At 37.3% G+C, this 21989-nt stretch overlaps 1 protein-coding gene across 19 annotated transcripts in view; it reads left to right on the top strand.

The window, feature by feature from the left end:
• Positions 1-19675, top strand: part of ERBIN (erbb2 interacting protein) — a 117911-nt gene extending 98236 nt beyond the window's left edge. For 13 of the 19 annotated variants that reach the window (XM_065047451.1, XM_065047450.1, XM_065047445.1 and 10 more), the window contains 7 exons: positions 98-1619; positions 9712-9855; positions 10666-10797; positions 12484-12693; positions 14052-14144; positions 14758-14832; positions 16437-19675. In XM_065047451.1, the coding sequence (XP_064903523.1) occupies positions 98-1619; positions 9712-9855; positions 10666-10797; positions 12484-12693; positions 14052-14144; positions 14758-14832; positions 16437-16544 (2284 nt within the window). In that variant the 3' untranslated portion in view covers positions 16545-19675. The remainder of the gene's footprint in view (positions 1-97; positions 1620-9711; positions 9856-10665; positions 10798-12483; positions 12694-14051; positions 14145-14757; positions 14833-16436) is intronic. The other 6 variants (XM_065047459.1, XM_065047460.1, XM_065047443.1 and 3 more) reach the window with 2 other exon arrangements.
• Positions 19676-21989: the final 2314 nt, after the last annotated feature.

Raw genomic sequence — 21989 nt, 5'->3', positions numbered from 1 at the left:
TGTGTTGCATACTAAAGATTATTTCTCCTAAAACAGTTCTTGAGAGAATATGTTGGTTCCTTTGGGGATTTTTCTTAAGAACCATCTTGTTTTCCAGGCGAGAAGATGAAAATCTGAATAATCTTTTGCAAAATGGAGGTGAATTGAGCATTACAGTAGAAGAAAAAACAAATGTGCAAGAGAAGGTTACAAATTTGTCTGAATATGAATTAAGCATTGAAGAAAGATTAGGCCTGATAGGAAAAGGTGTTGACCTGAGCACTCCTACAGAGGACTCTCACAAATTAGACCAAATAAACATGAATATCAATAAGCTCGTTAGTGAAGAGGCAGTGCCAGTTTCCGTGGAAAGGTTACAAACACAGGAAATAGTTTCAGTAAAAGGCTTTTTGAATAACAACAGAAAAGAAGAAAGTGAGCACTTGGAAAATGAAAATAGATATCCTGTAAATAAAGTAAATGGACATCCTGAGGAAACAGTACAGTCTCCAAGTAAAGACAAACTTACAAGAAGCACTGCAGTTGATGGTGATTCTGCTGAGCTGTCTGTTTCGAGGAGCACTGAAGATTTGTCCCCACAGAGAAGTGGTCCTGTGATGAAATCTCACAGCATCACCAGTATGGACACTGGTGGTCTGAAAATCTATGATATCGTCAATGAGAATGGACCTCAACAGCCAAACACAGTGGTAAAATCAGCATCCGATACTGCAGATGGAAAAAACATAGTCCGAAGTAAATCTGCCACTCTTCTGTATGATCAGCCTTTGCAAGTTTTTCCTGGGTCGTCGTCATCATCTGATTTAGTATCTTCTACAAAAACGGTGTTCAAGTTTGACTCAAATCACAATCCCGAAGGTGCTAATGTAGTGAGAGGATCAGTGACAGGTGGTGCACAGATGTTCACCGCTCCCCAGTATAATATTCAGTACAGCAGCAGTGCAGCAGCAAAAGACACCTTGTGGTCCCAGAAACAGAACACCCCAGTAGAACAAGGCAGCTTACCTCCTTCACGTCTGCTTAGGTCTGACAGCACAGAAACCCCCACCTATCTAAAGCATTCTGCCAATATGAATTTCTCCAATCATAACAATGTCCGAGCCAGCGCTGTATATAACACTCATCAACGGATGGCGGGGAGACATATAGATATGTGGGCTATTCCACCAAATGACAGATTGCTCCCAGGAGCAACCAGACACACTCTTCAAAGGCAGAGCAGTGTGTCTTCTACAGCTTCTATAAATATTGGGGATACTGGACCTTCAAGGCGCACTCAGGTTCCTGAAGGTGACTATTTAACATACAGAGATTTGCATTCAATGGGCAGAGCTCCACCACTGATGTCTGGGCAACAGAGACCTCTTTCTGCCAGAACATACAGCATTGATGGTCCAAATGTACCACGACCACAGAGTGCTCGGCCATCAGTGAATGAAATACCAGAAAGAACTATGTCAGTTAGTGACTTCAATTACTCACGGACTAGCCCTTCAAAGAGATCAAACCCAAGAGTTAACTCTGAGCACTCTTTATTAGACCCTTCAGGAAAAAGCAAAGTCCCTCATGACTGGAGGGAGCAGGTGCTGCGACATATTGAGGCTAAAAAGCTAGAAAAGGTAAAATTATTTTTAAAACTTTTCTACCTTTCTGTTGCTTGGATGTGGAGTAAGTTAAAAGCTCTGTGTTTTGAACTGCTTTTAATTAGCAGTGAAAATGTACTTTTGATACTGCCTTATAAAGGATAAATGTGTTTGTGATGCATGTCAGAGAAACAGACTGTAAATGGAACTTTTTCCCCAAAGAAAAAAATGTTGCTGTTATTTTTATCTAAAACTTGCTGGCTTAGTCCAATTACATTAGAATACATTAAATAACATCACATAAACCTGCTGGACCACAAGGCCAGCTCTTTTAGGCCAGGTAATTTTTATTGAAGCATTGTTTTTGTATTATACAAAAATACTCCCTTACACCTTGGATCTTTCTGTTCGACATTTTTCCCTGCTATTTTTTCTTTTTAAGCCCAAGGATAGCAGTACAAGTTGGGGAATGACGTGTTGGAGAGCAGTGTATGGGATAGTGGGGGTCCTGGTGCACAGCAGGATGACCATGAGCCAGCACTGTGCCCTTGTGGGCAGGAAGGCCAATGGCATCCTGGGGTGTATTAGAAGGGGGGTGATTAGTAGGTCAAGAGAGATTCTTCTTCCCCTCTATTCTGCCCTGGTGAGACCACATCTGGAATATTGTGTCCAGTTCTGTGCCCCTCAGTTCAAGAAGGACAGGGAACTGCTGGAGAGAGTCCAGCTCAGAGCAACAGTGATGGACTGAAGCGTCTCCCTTATGAAGAAAGGTTGAGGGAGCTGGGTCTCTTTAGTTTGGAGGAGACTGAAGGGTGACCTCGTTAATGTTTAGAAATATGTAAAAGGATGAGTGTCACGGGCCTCTTGTCGGTGACAACCAATGATAGGACAAGGGGCAATGGGTTCAAACTGCAACACGGGAGGTTCCACTTAAATATGAGAAGAAACTTCTTCATGGTGAGATTGACAGACACTGGAACAGGCTGCCCAGGGGAGTTGTGGAGTCTCCTTCTCTGGAGACATTCAAAACCCGCCTAGACACATTCCTGTGTAACCTCATCTAGGTGTTCCTGCTCCGGCAGGGGGGTTGGACTAGATGATTTTTCGAGGTCCCTTCCAATCCCTGACATTCTGTGATTCTGTGAAGTGTAGGTCTTACAGCTTCAGTTCCTGAAGAATTCAAAAGCCGTAATTAACATGTATTTTGCCTCCAAGCCAGTTGTCTTTTGAAGCTGGGTATCTGACAGATTGTCGAATGAATATTTATTGGTGTGAGATGAGAACACTTAAAAATCTTGTTCATTTCAGGAAATCACAGGAGGTTTTCGTATAATGAGAGATGAGGAGCAGGATTCTTTATGTATTGTAAATGCTATCAAGCATTTGAGCTGAGATGTAGAGCTGAACAATTGCATATCTTCAAAGAATTTGAGTGGAGGCTGGAAGAGTGTAATCTGTGCTGTCCAGCTAAACCAGTTTAAAGTATCATCACTAAATAACGGGCAGAATGTCATTAGCCTGATCCTGTTTCCTTGGAGGGGAAGTGAGTAAAGCAACCAAAATACATTTTGCTTATGCCACCTAGATGAAATTTATTTTAAATTTATTTTGAAATAACATAGTTTGGTTTGTAATTATTATGCTAAATACTTCAATATCCATGATAGCTAAAGAAATTTAATGGGATATGGTTGGAAAAATTATTTTACCTATAATATTTCTTTGGAAATCCAAGCATTCAGAGGGGGATGGGTTTGCTTGTGTTTGTTTTAAGTTGCATAACTTCTGGTGATGGAAAGGGATGGGGTTTGTTTACCTTTTAAAGAAGCCTGCACAACAGCTGCACCTGTTGTTCTGATCCAGTTTGAGTCAAATACAACATAAAATATTTTAAGGTTTTCACAGTACTGTGCTGAAGCGTGAGGACCCTTTGTCCCACAAGGCAGTCACAAACCTCACCATGTTCCAGACCTAATAAAAGCTGCATTCACTGATCTGCTCTTCTTCTGGATCCATATATCAAATCTTATGTGAAGTGAAAGAGTAGCAAAAATCACAGCAATCCCTGAATGCAGAGGGAAGCAAAACTTCGATGCACTGCTAATGCAGTTTGTTTATAGCTCATTCTTGTGTCCTCCACATTTGGCACATTAGGAACAGTGTTTAATACACGGGTTCACGTACTGTAGCAGTGTAGTTACCTTTACTGCAAAGAAATTGATTGCCTGACTTGATTCCCTTCATATCTCTCCATACTTTCCATCATACTCAATATGTAAACCTTAATTTTTGTTTCCTACAAGAATAATACAGAATAGCTGTTATTGAGATCTTAGTTGTGCATCTAATTTAACAGGTCTTAGAAGTCAGTTTTCTATGTGTGTGTTCCTTTTGTTCTGGCCTCAAAGTATTTTAAAGTAGCTTTTACTTAGAAATCTGAGACTTATTTATGAGTTTAAAAGTGAGTGTGTATATAATTGTCTACTTTATGTTCTCTGGGATACAACTGACTTAAAAAGAAAAATCTGAACTTGGAAAAACAAAGACATCATCATATGTGGCAGCTGGCAAATATGATAATGTGTAAATTCTAGCAATTTACTGGATATTTCTTTGTTCTTTTAAATGGTTTTGGTATTTTTGTTTGTAATTAAAAATTAGCTGGGCACAGGAAGCTTAATCTATAAACCAGACTTCTGAAATGTTTTGAAGTCTGAAAAAAAAAAATCAGTCATTACAGAACTCATTTAAGGAACAAGCATTTAAGGAACAAGTTCAATTACAGAGCTCATTTAAGGGAACATTTATTGGAAATTGCTTTGACAAAGCTTCCATGGTGTTTCCTTTTTAAAGCGTAAGACATGATACTGGCAAAAACAGGTATATAAAATTAAGCCTTATGATGAATATTTGCTTTATACTTTTGTGCCTGTGGTTATACAGAACAGTACAGGTTAATAGTATTACTTTTGCTGTAACTCTTCTTAGCCTGTTATTGAATTTAATCATGTTTATTTTTCTCTATCCTGTGCTTATTAGGAAAGAGGATTTAGTGGGGGGGGGGGCAGGGAAGGAGGTGGTTTTGTGTGGTGTTTTTTTTTTTTTTTTGTTTTGGGTTGGTTTTTTTTTTGTTAAGCTTCTGAAGTATTTGTTTATTTTGCTTCTATAAACTTTAGTAAGTGGGGGCTAGGGGAAGGGAGACTAAATAAACAGTGTCTGCTTGTTGGATAAAGTGGAGCAGACAGTTCTTCTTCTCTATTACCCCTTTTAACCTGATATAGGTACAAAAAAAAAAAAAAAAACACCTAACACCTTCAAGAGTTGAATTTGCATGAGGAGAGATACAGGATAGTTTCAAGTCTAGCAAAAAAAGATTAACAATGGATTCCAGCCAAGTAACCAGCATTTGTAATCCCTTTGACAAGCTGCAAGGGGGCATACATCAATCAACTAAAATTATCCATCTGGTTGGAGGAAGGTGAAAACAGTTCATGAGACCATTGGTATTTAGAGTTTGCATATACTCAGGAGAAACTATTTGCTTACCTGATGCAAAGCAAATTTTATTGTGGGACAGAGAAAAGTGCTTATTTAAATGTCAAGCTGCTCTCTAGTGGTTATACATGTAAGCTGTTGGAAAGCAGGGAGTCAATACTGCTGCACCACCAACCTCATAAATTTAGTGCACTGGTGAGTTGTTTTAAGAACAGTAGTATTTTTTCAGCATATTTTCCTTCTTGAGTGTGACTTGCCCATTTTACTACCTGATAAGTCACAGTGGTCTTCTATAGTAGTCTTGTTGAAAGTTTTCATTTAGGAATTTTAACTAAAATACTGCCTGTGTAAAGACACTAATGTCACACACATTTTATTGTGTAGTAGAGGAATTTCTCATCCATAAATTGCGGTAATAAATATCTGTAACAGTTTTCTGCAATTATCTATTATATTTGTATAGACAGAAACATTACTGGGCCTAACTGTCCTTTCCTTACGTATGTATGTTTCCTTCTTTTGTTGTGGATCTCTTGGGATTTCATCAGGTGTGTGTTTGCTTCCAATTCTAATTTCATCTGGAATTAAGACCTCTATTTTTTATATACTTTCTCTACTGTTTATGTAGAATGACAGCGCTTTCAGAGAAGAGGTCATAAAATTTGCTTCCTACTTTCCAATTCAGAAATCAGAATAGGTGGTTTTATTCTCAAGGCTGCCAGTGTACAGTGCCTTATTAAAAGAAAAAAGCCCAAGTGTTTCAGTATTGATATAGAACTGCAGTTTTAATCAAAGTATTGAAATTTTTTCTTGCATTGATTTTTTTTTTTTTTTTTAATGCTACATACTTAACATGCAAAAATATTTTAATTGATATGGTCTCAGATTTTCTCCAAGTTAAGCTTGCTTCAATATGTCAAGGAAAGTAACTTCATTGGGTGTGTGCTGAAGTGTTTATAAGATCATAATCTGAAGAATATTTTGACACTGATAAATTACAGGAATGCTATCCATTCAATAGTTGTTAGTTTTAAATTTTTATTTGATTTTTTTTTCTCCATTTTGAATGGACTACTGAACCATCAATGTGTTACAATGATATTTTGTAGCGTTCAGAAATCAATGCATCACACTTTAAAAGGAATAAAATTTTTGTACATTTGTAACGTAAATAATGAAAGCTTTGACCCCACAAACATCTTAAAACAGAAGAATTTAAATTATTTGTAATTTTCCATATGCAACTCTTCAATAGGAATGCAGTCACTGAAGATTCTTTTTTTTGCAGGATCAGAGATCGAAATTCATACCATTTTTTTTCCCCTCTCTCACAACTGAAGTAAAGTTTCATAATGTTTAAATTATTACTTGGGATAAACTGATATCTTGCTAGAATTCTATTAGATTTCAAACAAAGCTCATTTTTTGCTTGTGTCCATTTATTCCAAAAGGCTTATAGCATTAAATTTAGGCATTTCAAGTGTTCCAGAATACCTTCATCAAAATTCTTCTAAAGAATCTCAGATAGTCAAGGTGGGAAGGAAAAGTGAAGGGATTTCTAGACATGTAATACAGCCCCAAGAGATAAATTATGTCCACCTTTAGCTGGCAATTGATTCTAAGTTCTGTTAAGTAAACAATTAACTGCTAAGCCTAAGTATTAGCCTTTAAAAGTTACTAGTTAAGCCTGTTCCAAGATAAATAGAGTCTGGTTCCCTGCAATCTGAAACTGTTAATTATCTTGTAAGCTGCAAAATGGAGAATATATTCTGACTCTAAGCATTCAAAAATAATTTAAGTAGACCCCAAAACTATGCTGGCTGCCTACATCTAAACTGATTCCATTAGAGGCTGGTTTTGATTACAAACCATGATTTGTATGCTGAATAGTTTTTTTTACTTTGTACCTAGCGATATTTTCTTGATGTATTGTAGCTTTTAATATGTTCTTCATGGTTTAATGACTCATTTCTAGTAAACTTAACTTTTATAGAAGTATAGCGGAACATGGCACGTATATTGGTTGGTGTATATTAATTTAGAGTAAGTGAAATGAGATTTCTCAAGCCTCCAATATTTGAATTATCATTTTGCAGGCTATTATGCCCAAAGACTCTAGCAAATCAGGTGGAGAATAGAGTTGGTACTTGGAATTAGCATTCATATTGAATCTAAGGTTTAGGCCATACATTTATTCCTTATTTAATTTTTAATAGATTGAAATAAAAATCAGGGGGTTTAAAGACATCTGCACATTCATACTTCCAAAAGTGTTTCCTCTGGTGCAGCAGTATTCAGGAACCTTGCTCAGAAATGTACAATCTTCACGGTGCTCATATTGAGAAGCAAAAAAAGAATAATACTGTTCACACTACAAATGCCTCAGTTTCTCTATTCCCAGCTAAAAATCTACTTCCTAAATTTGTCACTAGGATCTTCTTGTGTTAACCAAAAACTTTTTTACAAATCCATTTAATTTTAAATAGTATTTGTTCTGTACAGTTTGTTCATGTGGGTTCCTTTTAATTTAGTGTTGAGGTGCTGTGCCCGGTGTAGAGAAGGACAGAAGTGGTGTTTGCAGTACTTGTCATGTTTTCCCTACATCAATTGCACAATCGTTTTTTGTACTTCAAAAAAAGTCTCTACCAAGAAAGGAAATTTTATAAATCCTTGAATAAAACTACTCTCAGGCTATTTAATCACCTTGAAGCTCACTAAACTGAGTTACCTGTCATCTTAATTCCTGGTGGACAAGCTTGAGCGTCTACAAATTTTAAGAAGGTTCTACCTTCTATTATAGATCTATCATAGATAGTAAATACAAATCTGGATTTAGATTGTCACTATTTGTTGACCATCTGTTTGGGTCCGTTTAAGAGAAGAGTGAATCTGGTGGATCTAGGGATCTTTACAGTACTAGGGACACTTTCAGAAGATAACTTCCTAGTCCCACCATGCATTCCTTCCATTTTTATCTGTCTTTTTGCCACTCACAGAAGGAGAGAGAAGCTTCCTGTAAGGACACTTCAGGGTGTTGACCTTACAAGTGGGGAAAGGCAACCACCTGGCTGATTATAGAGGCTATTTTTGAGAAGAGTTGTAAGATGCTTCAAGGCACTAAAAACCTAAGGAAAACTGCCTTTGTCAGTTTCATCTGGGTTTTTGGCCTGAAACTTAGAGGAGCAGTAAGCTCAGATTGAATGTTTAGTAAAGAGAGACTTGAATGCTGAGTACAGTCTTCCCTCCCAAGACGGGGAAAGCCACTGGAGACTTTTCTGGAAGGTTAAACAATTCAATGACTAGAGAACAGGGTAGGTATAGGAGAAGACCATGAGAAAAGCTCACTATGCTGTTGACTGGAAGGTTGTCTGAGAGCCTTGGCCAAGAAAAGTCAAGTATCATCAGTAAATACTGTTTACCGAGTGAGTTTCCAATGACTGTGCTACCAGAGCATCTGGGGAGTATGAATATGCAGAGGCATATGACTTTGATTATTAAACTAGCTTTAGTTTCACAAGATTAAGGTAGTATGAAAGAGCAAATGTCTGCCTGAGGACCAGTGACTATTGTCAAAATCAGATTAGTACATGTAGTCAACAGAAAAATAAAATGTACGTATTTGTGTAAGAGCTGTATCTTAGGTAAATGATATGTATTTTGAACTTTTTTTTTTACACGGAAAAAATCAGAAAATTTGTTTAAAAAGTAAACACACGTTGACTTTGCTGGCTTTTCATGCTTTGTGGTATATCTTTTACTACACTTATATGTTTTCATAGGTCTCACTTCTTCAACAGAGGTTTGTTTCATTTGTCAGGTGACACATGGAGGATTTTCCTTGCCTTCCTTTGTACAGTCTTCATATTTTTTGTTCTTACAACTACAGAAGTCCATGGTGGCAAGGCAGTAACATCTACTGCTTTCTTTCTGTTACCCGTGCCAATATTGCAGAGGTCAGGTTTGCAAGGTGATGGAGCTCAAAACTGAACCACTGGGTCCTTGAGCTCACGTTAGCTGTTTGATTGCCTGCAGTGGCAAATGGCGGGGGACTCCAAGGTTTCCTTCCAGACTCTTTTTCTTTAATTGAGGCTTATTCACATTCTTGAATGAAGTGTTACTGGAGTGCACTAGGGACGCTGATATCATTGCAATAGCAAGAAAACCCAGTCAGTCAAATCCCTGTCTCTGTGCAAGTTTTTATTTGTACTGTACCAGTAATAGGGGGGAAAAATATGACAAAATAATAATGGGTAATTAGATGGTTTTCCACAGGTGTTTATCTTGACTGCCAGCTCTCTTCCTACAACATATTTGATATGTTGCAGATTTAATGAAAAAATGAAAATTTTTATAAACTGTGCACCTTTGTTGTTTTTCCAGACACATGAACATTTGAATTACTTTATTTACATGTAATTCTGCATGCTAACTCCTGATTGCATGCTGATTTACAGTAAATAAAGGTAATAGGGGTCACTGAGTTGCGTTTTATACATCACAGTGGTACTGTTCTTGCATGGGTTTTATCTTGCATGACGATGGAATATGTTTGTATAAGTCTATGTATAACATGTCTTGTGGTTTATGCATGCTGCACTAATCTCTGTGTTAAATCTGTCCCCTCTTTATTCAGAGCATGCTGTCTAGGTCCTTTAATTCCAATTATGCTGCAGTTAGCAGCTTTCACTATGGCAGCTCTAGGGATCTGCATGGCAGCCAGGGTAGTGTTGCCTTGAGTGTTGCAGACGGAAGAGGTTCTGGTGTGCACATTGTTCGAGTGAGTACCTACAGGAGGCTATTGCAATATGTAGAGGGGGAAAGAATAAACTGTGAGAGGTGTCCTTATATTGATAGTTTTTACATATGGACAATGCTTTCAATAAAAACAATACAATTTATGTTTTGGAATTTTTTAATGGGCAGTAAATCAAATAGTTTGCCTTCACTTCATATGCCTTAAATTTATTGCAAGGCTTTTCAATTTAATGTCGCAACATTGAGTTTCCTAATTGGCTTTTATTGATGGCTGAACATATGTAAAACTAAGTGGTTTCATTGTCCATGTGTGAACAAGAGATTAAATTAACCTAGATGGATAAAGGTTTGAACAAAATCTAATTATGCTTTTTCCTGCCCCAAACAAATTCTAATGGTGTAAACTGTTCTGTAAGATACTTCAAGCATTTAAGAAAATGTATATTTTAGTTTGTAAGTAAACATGAGGAAATGACTTCTTAACTCTGAACATCCTGATTGATGTTATCGTATCCATAGTGAGCAGGATAAAGTCAACTGAAGAGTTTTAACCATGAGAACTCATGAATAGGCAGTTCTTAGTATTTTTTTACTTATCAGTTTATGGGGGATCAAAGACACCTCTGCAGTTGCTAGTTTTTGTAAATATCCATCAATATATGGGTGTGGTGTCTTGGCTAGTAAGATTTTCTACATAAACAGTATACTAATTAATCAAAGAAGATAAAGAACAATAAAGCCCTTAAAATATTTTATTCTGGGCTTTTAATGAGAATTTTTTAGTTTGAATCACATGAAGACAATATTGTTTATTGCTCCCTTCTGTTTAAAGCATCCCCAGGGTTCCACTCCAGGAGACCAGTGCCAGGATGAAGTGTTCATTTCAGGACAGCAGAATTACTCATCTGCCACACCGAGTCTCAAAGATGTTCCTCCAGATAGCATGAAGAAAATAGCTGTGCAGGTAATAATCTGCATGACACCATGGATAGGAAATATTTATTATTATTTGTAAGGATATATTTTTTATTATTTATAGAAACATCTGCTGCGATAGTAGTAGGAACTGGGGTTTCTTTGAAATGTAATGCCCAGTTATTGAAGGTGGTATAAATGAAATGGCATCGTCTTTTTGGAAGAAAAAATAGTTACTATATGAAGGGATATTGTTCTCTTTTTCCTTCAGCAGAGACTTTGAATGAAGACATTTGTAGCATAAGACATAATTGCAGGTTGAAATTGGAATATATCAGTTGATTTCAGGAAAGCAATCTGAAGCTGATTAAACTTCTTAAGGAACAAATCTGAAATCTGTTGTGTGGATACACTAGAATTTTTAGGAGGCATTCTGTATTCATCTCTAAGTACCATCTATACAAACATGACTTAGTACAATGAAACTAAATGGATGTTAGTAAATCATTAGGATACAGCAAATAACTTTATAACTTCAGTAATTTCAGTTACATTTTTGCAGACATTGGGTACCAGGAATTTGCATAGCTGTTGATACATGTTGTCTGTGTAAACTCTACCTCTGCAAGTGTGACAAAAAGTAGTTTTCTGACATGCTTTAGGTTTTCAGAAAAGGCAGTAGAAAATTGTGTAAATTGAATACCTCTGATCTGTAAATAAACTAAAAAATGTATATATACATATACTACTGTTTCTCAGAATCACTTAGACATAAAGCTCTCAACAGAATAGATTCTGGTATGTGTCCATTCACATAGTACGGATTTGCACTTTTGAGAGAGTATTTGAATATCCTTGTATCCTGTAACTAATTGCTTAGTGTGACAGGCAGAAAAAAAATCTGTAGCTAAAGACTGTAAGATTTTTGGAATGTGGGGATCTTACGGATGGATGAGTGACCACTTAGGCTAGGTAAGAGCACGAAGCATATGGATGAGGAGGGAAAACGCTGCCCATCTCAACACAGACCTGAAGAGCTGAGCAGTAAATCTGAGGCTTCAGTAATAAGTGTTGTCATGTCCAGCATCTTTCCTAGTGATGTGGTTTGAACACACAGTATGTCTTCACAGTTGAGTACAGTTGTGTACCTTACTGCAGTTTGTCATCATCAAATCAGTGACAGAAGGGTTAACGTTTATTGGAAATAGCATTACAGTTTTGATATTAAAATCTTGAGCTTGTATGTGCGTTTGCTCCGAAGGTTGTCTTGTGAGGCACTCACCTAAAGATGCTTAGAGAACTGTAATTTCTGCCTGCTAGCTCTGTGTAGTTTTATTTTGTATATTATGTACTGGGAATTGTTACCAAATCTCTGAATTGTATGCAATAAAAGTGCAAACTGTAATGATATCAACCAAGTGTCAATAGCATTAGTTGCACTGTTAGAAAATAATGGTTGGCATAACTCAGTGAAACAAGTTCTAAAAGCAAAGACTATCTAATCTGTTCTAGCAGAATAGTACTCTGAGTTTTTGTTTTTCAGATTTGTTCTCAGGAGGTCAGAGCTGATGACTATAAAGGAAATTGAGTGTAATTGTACATGATCCAGAAGTGTATTTTTAGTAATGTTCCTAAAATTAAAATCAATCAAGTATAAGAAGTATTTAAATAATACAGGAGGAATTGAGGATTGTTGCTTATAAAATGTATGACATAGGATTTACGTTTTATTCAGATACCTTTGACAAATGGACAAATGTGCCAGCCTCAAAGACCTCAGGCGAACTACAGCCAAGTCCATCATCTCCCTCCTCAATCATCAGTAGCAAGACATCCATCTAGAGAGCAATTAATTGATTATCTGATGTTGAAAGTTGCCCACCAGCCTCCCTATACCCAGTCCCAATGTTCTCCCAGACAAAGCCATGAGTTGGCAAAGCAAGAGGTAAGAATAAAATCTTACTTGACAATTTGACATGTCAGTGGCAGTGAATTGTTAGATGTTTTTTGTTTATTTACCATTTTGCTGCAGATGGTGACAGAAATTGTATAGGAATTTATCTCCAGCAGAACACAGTGTTAACATCATGCAATTCTACTACTGAAATCACACATTCCTTCTGGTTTTGAGGTTCTTTATGTGCATAATTTTAATGGGCTAGAAGTTTATTTCTCCGGTACATTTATTGATCACTAACTCATTATTTATCTGCTAAATTAAAAAAAATACCAAGTATTGGTACAACTTAGAGTGCTTTGCATCTATTTGTTGCTACCCAGAATGGGTACTGAAAACTATGTTTTCTTCTGTGCTAGAATGAGAATGTCCAATTCTTGTGTAAATGTCCACTTCTCTGTCATGGTTCAACACCAACCAACAGCTAAGCATGATGCAGCTGTTTGGTAGCTTCTCCCTGGTGGGATGAGGGAAAGAATTGGGATGGAAAAAGTGAGAAAACTTATGGGTTCAGATAAAGTTAGTTGGGTAAAGCAAAAGCTGCCCATAAGCAGAGCGAAACAAGGGATTCATTCACACTTCCCATGGGCAGGCAGAAGTTCAGCCACCTCCAGGACAGCAGGGCTTCATCCAAGATAATGGTGACTTGGGATGAAAAACACCATCACTCTGAGCATGTCCCCCAATCCTTTCTTCTTCTTCCAGTTTATATTGCTGAGCACAACGTCATATGGTGTGGAATATCCCTGGTGTCAACTGTCCCAGATGTGTCCCCTCCCAACTTCTTGTGGTCTCCCTGCCTTCTCCCTAGCGGGGTGGTGTGAGAAGCTGAAAAGTCCTTTACTGCTGAGCAACAACTAAAACATCAGTGTGTTACCTACATTGTTCTCATACTAAATACAAACCACAGCACTATACCAGCTACTAGGATGAAAACTAACACTATCCCAGCCAAAACCAGGACAGCTATGTAGAACTTGGAGTGAAAGTAGGAATGAGGTTTGATTTTTAAAATTCAACTAGAGGTAGTAAAGGAATAGGAGGAATATGTTCTTTCATAGAAACATGTCTATCTGCTGGGGGCATTATATTCATTTACATAGTATCAAAATACCACTGAATTTAAAGCCCACATGAACTCCTAGTGATGTTGGAGTAAAACTTATGTACAGTGATGCATGATGTATTGGAATCTTGTTCTGAATTAATATTACAAACTGTGATAAATGGTTTTTGAGTTTTTTCTTTTTAAAGCTTTTGTTTACCTGAATACTTTAGTAATAATTTCATTAACTTTGAATGTGGATTTTCAGTTAGTTCATCTAACTTTGGTTGTAACTACTTAGATTCGAGTGAGAATTGACAAGGATCCAGAACTTGGATTTAGTATATCGGGAGGAGTTGGTGGTAGGGGAAATCCATTCAGACCTGAAGATGATGTGAGTATTTTATACTAATGCATCTTAAAATAATTCTGATTAATAATGTCTGTAGTATTTATCAAAGCAGTGAGGGGTGGGAATATATATAAATGGAGAGATTTCCCAAACCACTAAACTCTGGGACTGGAGGGGAGAAAACTGGGGACAAATGATATGGAAAAACAAGGTGGTGGGTGACCACAGGGATGTCACAGGACAACACAGAGGATTATTCTAGCTGAGTAGTTCTTGCACAGTTCCAGATATCAGTCAACAAATTTAAGTTAGTGAATTATGGAATTTACAGTTAAGAAGCCTCTTAAAAAGAGAACACGATTTAGTCTACGGCCTTATTTCTGGTGGTTGGTAATTCATCTTGACATATACATCTGCCAAATTAAACAAAGACAGATCAGAATTTCCCCTTCAACACTCCTTTAAAGGCAGTTCTCCTGGATTTAACATCAGGAAAGAAAGGCAGTCACAAAAACCAGTAGACCTGTAGAATAATATTTTGTTCTCTTCTATTTATGATTGAAAACTGAAAAAAATTTTGAATTACATCCATTTCATGCTGCCCTACTGTACATGAAACAAGCTGTCAAAAATGTTTTCCTCTTTGTTTTTCAAGGGTATATTTGTAACCAGAGTGCAACCAGAAGGACCAGCATCGAAGTTGTTGCAGCCCGGAGATAAAATAATTCAGGTACTTTGGTCATCTAATTAAATAACCTATGTAATATACCAGGTCCTTTTTAGTTCATACCTTTTCTAACAGCAGGATGTTTAATTTTTAGGTAGATTACCAGTATCTTTTCTAGAATCATTCTTATGTTCTGGGATGATGCTTTTAATTTTCTTCCGCCTAACATTAGGATAAGTGATACAGGCTGGAGCATTAATCAGTTGGATCATTAATTATTCCCTACATTACTGGTTTGAGAATGTTGACAGTTGACTCTACTGCATTTCAGTTTTCTAAAAATATTCAAATGCAACAAAAAAATCCACTAGTAACTCAGTTAAACCACAACATCCTGTGAACAGTTTTCTCAAACAAAACCAAACGGAAAACACAGCATAGTCCTTCCAAAGAAAGAAAACACCAAAAGGTACACAAGAACACTAAACTGAGATCAAGTTTTCCACTCTAACTTGTCACCACTTAGACAACTTCTGCAGTTTTTGACTGAATATCATCTCTCCCAAAATGACTTTGCTATGCTTGATTTTGCAATGTTCCCCGTAAAACATGCATTAGGCATGCATGTTATAATGAGTATCTAATACATACGTCTAATAAAAATATTCTACATGAGCAGTGACCAGATAATTGCATATGAGTCTTAAGATACTGTTGCATATTAGGTTAGGGCTAGAATGTTCTGTACAGAACAGCCTCCATGTAAATCTTTCTCTGCAACACTAGGCAGATTTAAAAACCACTGCCTTTACAACAAAGGATTCAGCTGGTAGCAGAAGCAAGTGTTCAGTGATGGGAAAAGGAACTGCAGTCCAAAATGGCACAGCTAAGGTGCAGAGTACATGACCAGTTGTCTCTCTCATCACATAAGGGGCCATGACTCAGGGAGAAAAGTGGGATGCACAGCTGGAAGCTGTAACAGTTTAAACTGGATGAGTTTGTCATCCTGCAAGATTTTACCACCCATACTGAACATGAATTTGCAGTAGTACACCCTGAGATGTTGAACCACAGCCATGTTTCCCCGCCTTTTGTAGGCCACCTAGAGCTGCCAGTGTTTGCCAAGCTGAACCTGTCCCAAGAATGACAACGTTGTTTGAAGTCATAGAAAGGTTAAAGCTGGGACTGGCCTCAGGAGGTCTCACACCCTAAAATATCTCCTAATGCCATTAAGGTTTTTGGCTAAAGGCTTCAATAGTTTTAATTCATTATAAGTGCCATTTCTAGCATTCTAATATTTAAATTGAGATGTACCAATTGTACTGCATTTGCTTTTTTTTGGTGTGACTGTATTAAGGCTGATTAATTAGATGTCTGATGGTAATGATATAAAGATCAGTTGTCTCTTTTGGTTACTTTCAATACCTTTGGGGCAAAATTCTTCCGAGGCAAACACAGTAGTTTAATTTCTTGTGGCATACAGGTACATGTTCAACTCACATCAACAATATAATCTGCAAATCTGCAGTGTTCTATTGTCTGCATTCATATAGAATTTGGTTATTTTAAGCCTCAAAACTTAAATAAACTGACAGGAGATATGAGATATCTTTCACTAACATGCCATATGAGACTGTCATTTTCAATTTCAAATATTTCTTTTTTAGGCGAATGGATACAGCTTCATCAATATTGATCATGGACAAGCAGTATCTTTGCTAAAGACTTTTCAGAATGCAGTGGAACTCATCATTGTGCGAGAAGTCTCTTCATAAATACTGTGGATTATGGGGATAAAACGACCGGATTCATTGAAGGACTTACATGAAACTGAATATTTTGCCTATTTTTATACATGAAAGGAACTTGAAAAGAATTATGATCAAAATTTGTACAGGAAATACTGAACTTGTGGTTAATGGGGAAAAAAACCACTGTATAGAACATACAGGAAATCATTTCGGAAATGCATATGGTGAATAAACTTGGTTTTAAGCATTATAGTAATCTATGGATCACTCCTCCAAGAACAAACCTGTGTTGCTTTTTTGTAAAGATGGTAGGTTTATTTTTGGATAATTCATACACATTACTAAACTTTGTGCAAGGCTTTGCAAAGCCTCGGTTGTAGCCAATGGACAGATGGCAGGGCTGTCTGTCCTGTAGCTGTTTATTGCCTTTATTTTTATTCACCAGATATTAATGTGTTATGCTGAAGCCACTTCTGTACATACAGAATGGGGATATTAAAAGTTGGCTTTGCTATGTGCACGATGTATAGGTGAATGACTAGATGGAAGGTGGTGCTGGTAGGACAGAATACAGGTCAGATGAAACAACTGTTTGCAATCTAAATCTGGAATTGGGAAAGAAGAAAAAGTGTTTTCTGGAGTGTACGTCTACCAATAGAAAATGCAATAAAAGCTTATGGTGTTTTTAAAGAAGACTGTAACTACAAATTTGTGTTATTCTATAGGATTTGTTCGTAGTGTAGTCATTGAATATTCATTTGCCACACGTGATTCATGTTTAGTTGGGTTTTCTTGCTTTTCTTTCTCAGCTGTACTGTGGAAATGTGCCCAGAGGTTTTTCTCTGCTGTGAAAATCCCAAATTTTGTGGAAATGGTGATACTTTTATCTTTATAAAAAGTATTCCATTTTAAACTTGTAGATTTTGAAAATGAAACTGAAATGGCCAGTTTTTAAGATTGTTGCCTGTAATTTATATTTAAAAACACACAAAGTAAACAATGTACGAAGGGTTATAAAAGACATCTCGATCTTGTTTGGCCTTTGCATTCCTTGTCAATCAAAAAGGAAACCATACGTGTGGAGCTAGGTAACCAAAGCAAGTTTGTGAAACTTCGAACAGTGATGGAGAATTGCTGTGGTGAGATGGAGAGCAAGGGGAGGGTGTACTTGCAACCCACCAGTTCGCAGTGATGTTTCTTAAAGGGCTGTTCCTACAGGTAACATTAAATGTGAACTAGACACTTCAGAGTCATTAAAGGGTTTCTAACTATATTAATGTAATAGTGATTTACCACAGGCTGCCTTTGTTCCTTATTACTGTATAAACTACTCAATTATGCTTCTATTAATTTTGTTTACCGGAAACATTAACTTTATTTTTTCTCTTTCTCCTTTGTAATTTAATAGACACTGCATAATCTGCAGTGATAATTAATAAATGGTTGTTATGGACCAGGGAAAAGTGCCATAGAAGACCAATAACTGTTTTTAATTAGGGCTAAAGATTAGCCTGTCATTGGAGCAATATTCAAATATTGCAGTTCATTTTTAATTACATGTAAGTTGGTGGTTTGAGACACGTATAAGTTGCTTTTTTCAACCCATGTGTAGAAAAGTAAATGCTTTTAATAAAGCTAGCAAAAGCACCAGCTTCCTTTAGTTTTGGGACAATGAGCTGGAAGAGAGAGGAATTATACACAGCTAGTGGTAATAAACAGACAGTACTTTTAAAATAAGTGAACTCCAATATTATTGCACTTCTTTCAAAGATGTTAACTATTGCTTATTGTACTGTGTATATTTCTAATAATTTTAATTGAAACCCTTTAACAACTCTTTGTATATTTTAATTCTTTTTAGTTTATTTCAGTAATATTTACATAGAAAATGATTTTTTTGATATATTAGCAGAAATGTGTTGTATTTTGATAAAATTCACTTATTTTCTGTGTGCTGTTAATCTTCAAAGGAAAGAATGAGAAACATAGCTATATAATGGCAGGCTTCAGTGTTCCCCTTCTAAGATGAGTTTTGTTGTTCTTTAGTTTCTATTTTTTTATTGAAAATGCAAAATGTTCACATCACATGTTCATTACTTTTAATCATGTTATTTTTATCACACACTGCCTTTTAAAGGGAATGCATACAAACAAGTCCTAAATTACCTTGGTCTTCTACATAACCTGCATATTTGGGAAGGGAAAAGTCCAAAAAGCAGAACTGATTCTTTACTGATCTTGGACTGACTTTGTATACATTTTGCAGTACATTTAAATGTATCTACCAAGGAATTATACTGTATTGTGTTTTGCTTTAATGGTAACAGAAGTTTCAAATGTTGTTGTGTCACTTCATTTTCACATTCATGTATCACACGAAAATTCTACCAAAAACTGTTTGGCTGTGATAGAAATGTAGAAGTAGAGATTTATAGCAAGGAGTTTAGTGCTTCTTGTGGAAATACTTGGCCAAAGCTTGTCTTCATTAAATTAGTAAAGTAACCATCTAATAAAACATGGATTATGCTGATTTTACTCAGTAAATGTTGGAGTTTTCAGTGGATTTAAATGTGTTTGTTCCTTCAGTGTCTGTGTGTAAAGATAAACACATGTCAAATTAGATTATTTTGCTGAGTGGGAGAAATGTCTCCTGAACTAGTCCAGCCAGGATCCAGCAGGAGGAGAGACAATATCAACACTTTTCATTTTTAATGCATCTCAAGCTACATTTTTTAATAGAATAAAATCCATCAGCAGCCTAAATTACTCACCATGGCAATGAGTTGATGCAAACTCTGCTAATTCTCTCTACTCTTAATAGTTCATTAAAGAATCAGTTCAACTGATGTAATGAAAAGATGAAGTCTCCCACATATTTATTATGTAAATATTTTTTAATTTCTTTTTTGGACTGGAGTTAAAAAAAAAAAGTGTATATACTTGAAAGCATTCTGTGAACACAAACATAGCAATAAACAACACACAGAGTCAAACCTTTATGATTATTTTGGTTTTGTTTAGAAATACTCCCTTGTCAACAGCTATGAAATGTTTTTATTGATCAGCATTTATTCAACATTCCAAATTTTTGTATATAATTAGACTGTTTCTGAGGTAACACATGGGGAATAGATAATAAACTAATGCTCTTTAAAGCTGTGTGTAATTGACTTATTTAACATCTAGGAAATTTTATATAACACTGTCTTCTGTAGTTTCTGTAGACCTAAGTACACTATCAATATACATTAGTAAAGTCTTATTTGTGTTCCTGGCTCTGTGCATCTCAGTGCCCAGGGGTCTGCTCTAGGTGATTTCATTGCAAAACTGTGTTATTCACAATAAATACTTCTGTGAATAACCCAGTCTTGCAATTAAATCAGCTCGGGCAGCTAGTGGCTTCTCTGCTGAAGACATGAGTGGTTGTTACCTGATGTAAACCAAGTAGTTTCAATAGCAGAGAGAGTTGACTAAGTCAATGAGCAGAGTTAAGAGTAGCTGGAGGGTGCTCTGGTGAGAGGTACAAGGGTTATGTGAAGAGCTACACACAGAATTTCACAGGAGAGGTAAACGCAGGTTTAAATCCAGTTTTCTTGGAAAACGTGTGACAATGTAGTAACACAAACTTAGGGTTTTTTTTCTTGTATATGTGGATCTGGTATATCAACATCAGTACTTGACTTCCCACTTCCTCTACACATAAAACTGGTTCCAACCGCTTCCTCCAGGTGGTCTGCTGTGGCTCAGGGTCAGTCTGTCCAGATGCTTTGCTTGAAAGCACCATCAGCTCTTCCTCAGCTTTGGGGGTGGCGAACCTCAGGTGGAACAGGAGCCTTATGGTGCTGGAAAACACCCGCTTCTGGCCATTGCCTCCCACTGATACTCTACTTGTGGTTCTGCTGGTGACAGGCTGCCCAGGTCTGCGACTGCCGTGGGGTGCCTGAGGAGCTCCTGTCCCTAATGCTGCGCAGGCTGCTGACTTCAACAACTCTGTTCAGCAGCACAGCTCTCCGGCAGCAGCGCGCTTCCTGCAGGAAAGGTCCAGCAGAGGCCCCAGCGCTCCCTCTGCCCACAGAGCTCAGGCACAGGCCTGTCCCCAGCACTAGCCAAACGGGTGGGAGCGTCACCCCCCTGAAGCAGGGGCAATGGCAGCAAAGGCTTCAGGGCTGCTGGCCATGCTTGCTGGAAGCTGCCAGAGCTTTCCCAGGCCCGCAGCCCTGTGGCTTCCCTTGCCTTGTATGCGGTGGCAGCGGGTACCCTCCTGTTCCTCCGGGTTCCCAGGAGTTTCCCTCTTCTAGCGCTACGAGGCTTGTTTCAAGTACAGCATCACCCCTCGTTGTAGTCCAGCCCCCTCTTTGCTGCACTCCCTGATTTCCAGCTCTCTGCTTTCTTGTGTTTGCTATTCCTGGTATTGTCTGCAAGAACATGACTTGTATTTCCATACTGCAATTTGAAATATTGTTTACATGGGCTACAAAGACAATTACAATTTTACATTCATTATAAGAAGTATCGAAAAAGAAGCAACTATTTGGCCTAAAGGAAGATAAAACACGAAATAAGTATTACAACCTAGATATTTTAGACTACATCAGAAATACTCTGCACAGGATTTTGTGCATTTCAAAAGTAGGTTGCAATTATTATCACTTCAGGGAAAAATCTATTAAGTAGGTATGGATAAATGTTACTGAGCTGTGAAAGATTCAGTTAACATGTACCCGATGGCCAAGTGAGGAGACTTTCAGCCAGCCGCATTTATATGAATACCCGTTGAAAAGCTTTTGACATCTGATAAGAAGGTGCAAGAGAACAAGTGTCATGTGGCTGAGCTGGCAAGGGTCCTGAGATGCTGAGAACAGTTCCCCCTGAAAGGCCCTATTGCTGCAATGACAGCTTTTCTGCATGGCCCAAACTTTTGAGCACCGGGAATTAAATTTCTGATTGCCGTAGTCCGCAACATCTATTTTAGCCAGCTGCACAACACAAAGGGGAATATGGATCTGCGCTGCATACGTTTCATGAGGCATCAGTGGACACTGCAAATTGCTGAACTATTTATGTTTCTGTATCGTCCAAATTAACCAAAAAACTGTGACAGAATATTCACTCTTGTTTGGCAGACGTGAAAATACCAATTTGGACAAACTTCTCAAGGACTGTCTCTTAATAGAGAAACTGGTGGCAGAAGCAGCAGATGCTCTACAGAGAAATTCTCATTCAATTGCTAATGTTGATGATTTGTGAAGGAAACTTTGGAGAAAAAAAAAACAACACAAGTTGACAAAAAGGGGGAAAAGCTTTCTACTGAATTATAAGTATGCACTAGAGAAATACATGATTTGAAAGTATTATGCAAAGGCTTATCATAACATATTAGCATATTTGATTTTTGTCTGCAACAACTGCCACGCACAACAGAATAATCAACAACTGGTTTTGAATATGGAGAAGGTATTTTTGCTGAGA

Source organism: Columba livia, chromosome Z (genome assembly GCF_036013475.1).
Source record: "Columba livia isolate bColLiv1 breed racing homer chromosome Z, bColLiv1.pat.W.v2, whole genome shotgun sequence".
NCBI lineage: Eukaryota > Metazoa > Chordata > Aves > Columbiformes > Columbidae > Columba > Columba livia.
This window is presented reverse-complemented; position numbering and strand designations above follow the sequence as displayed.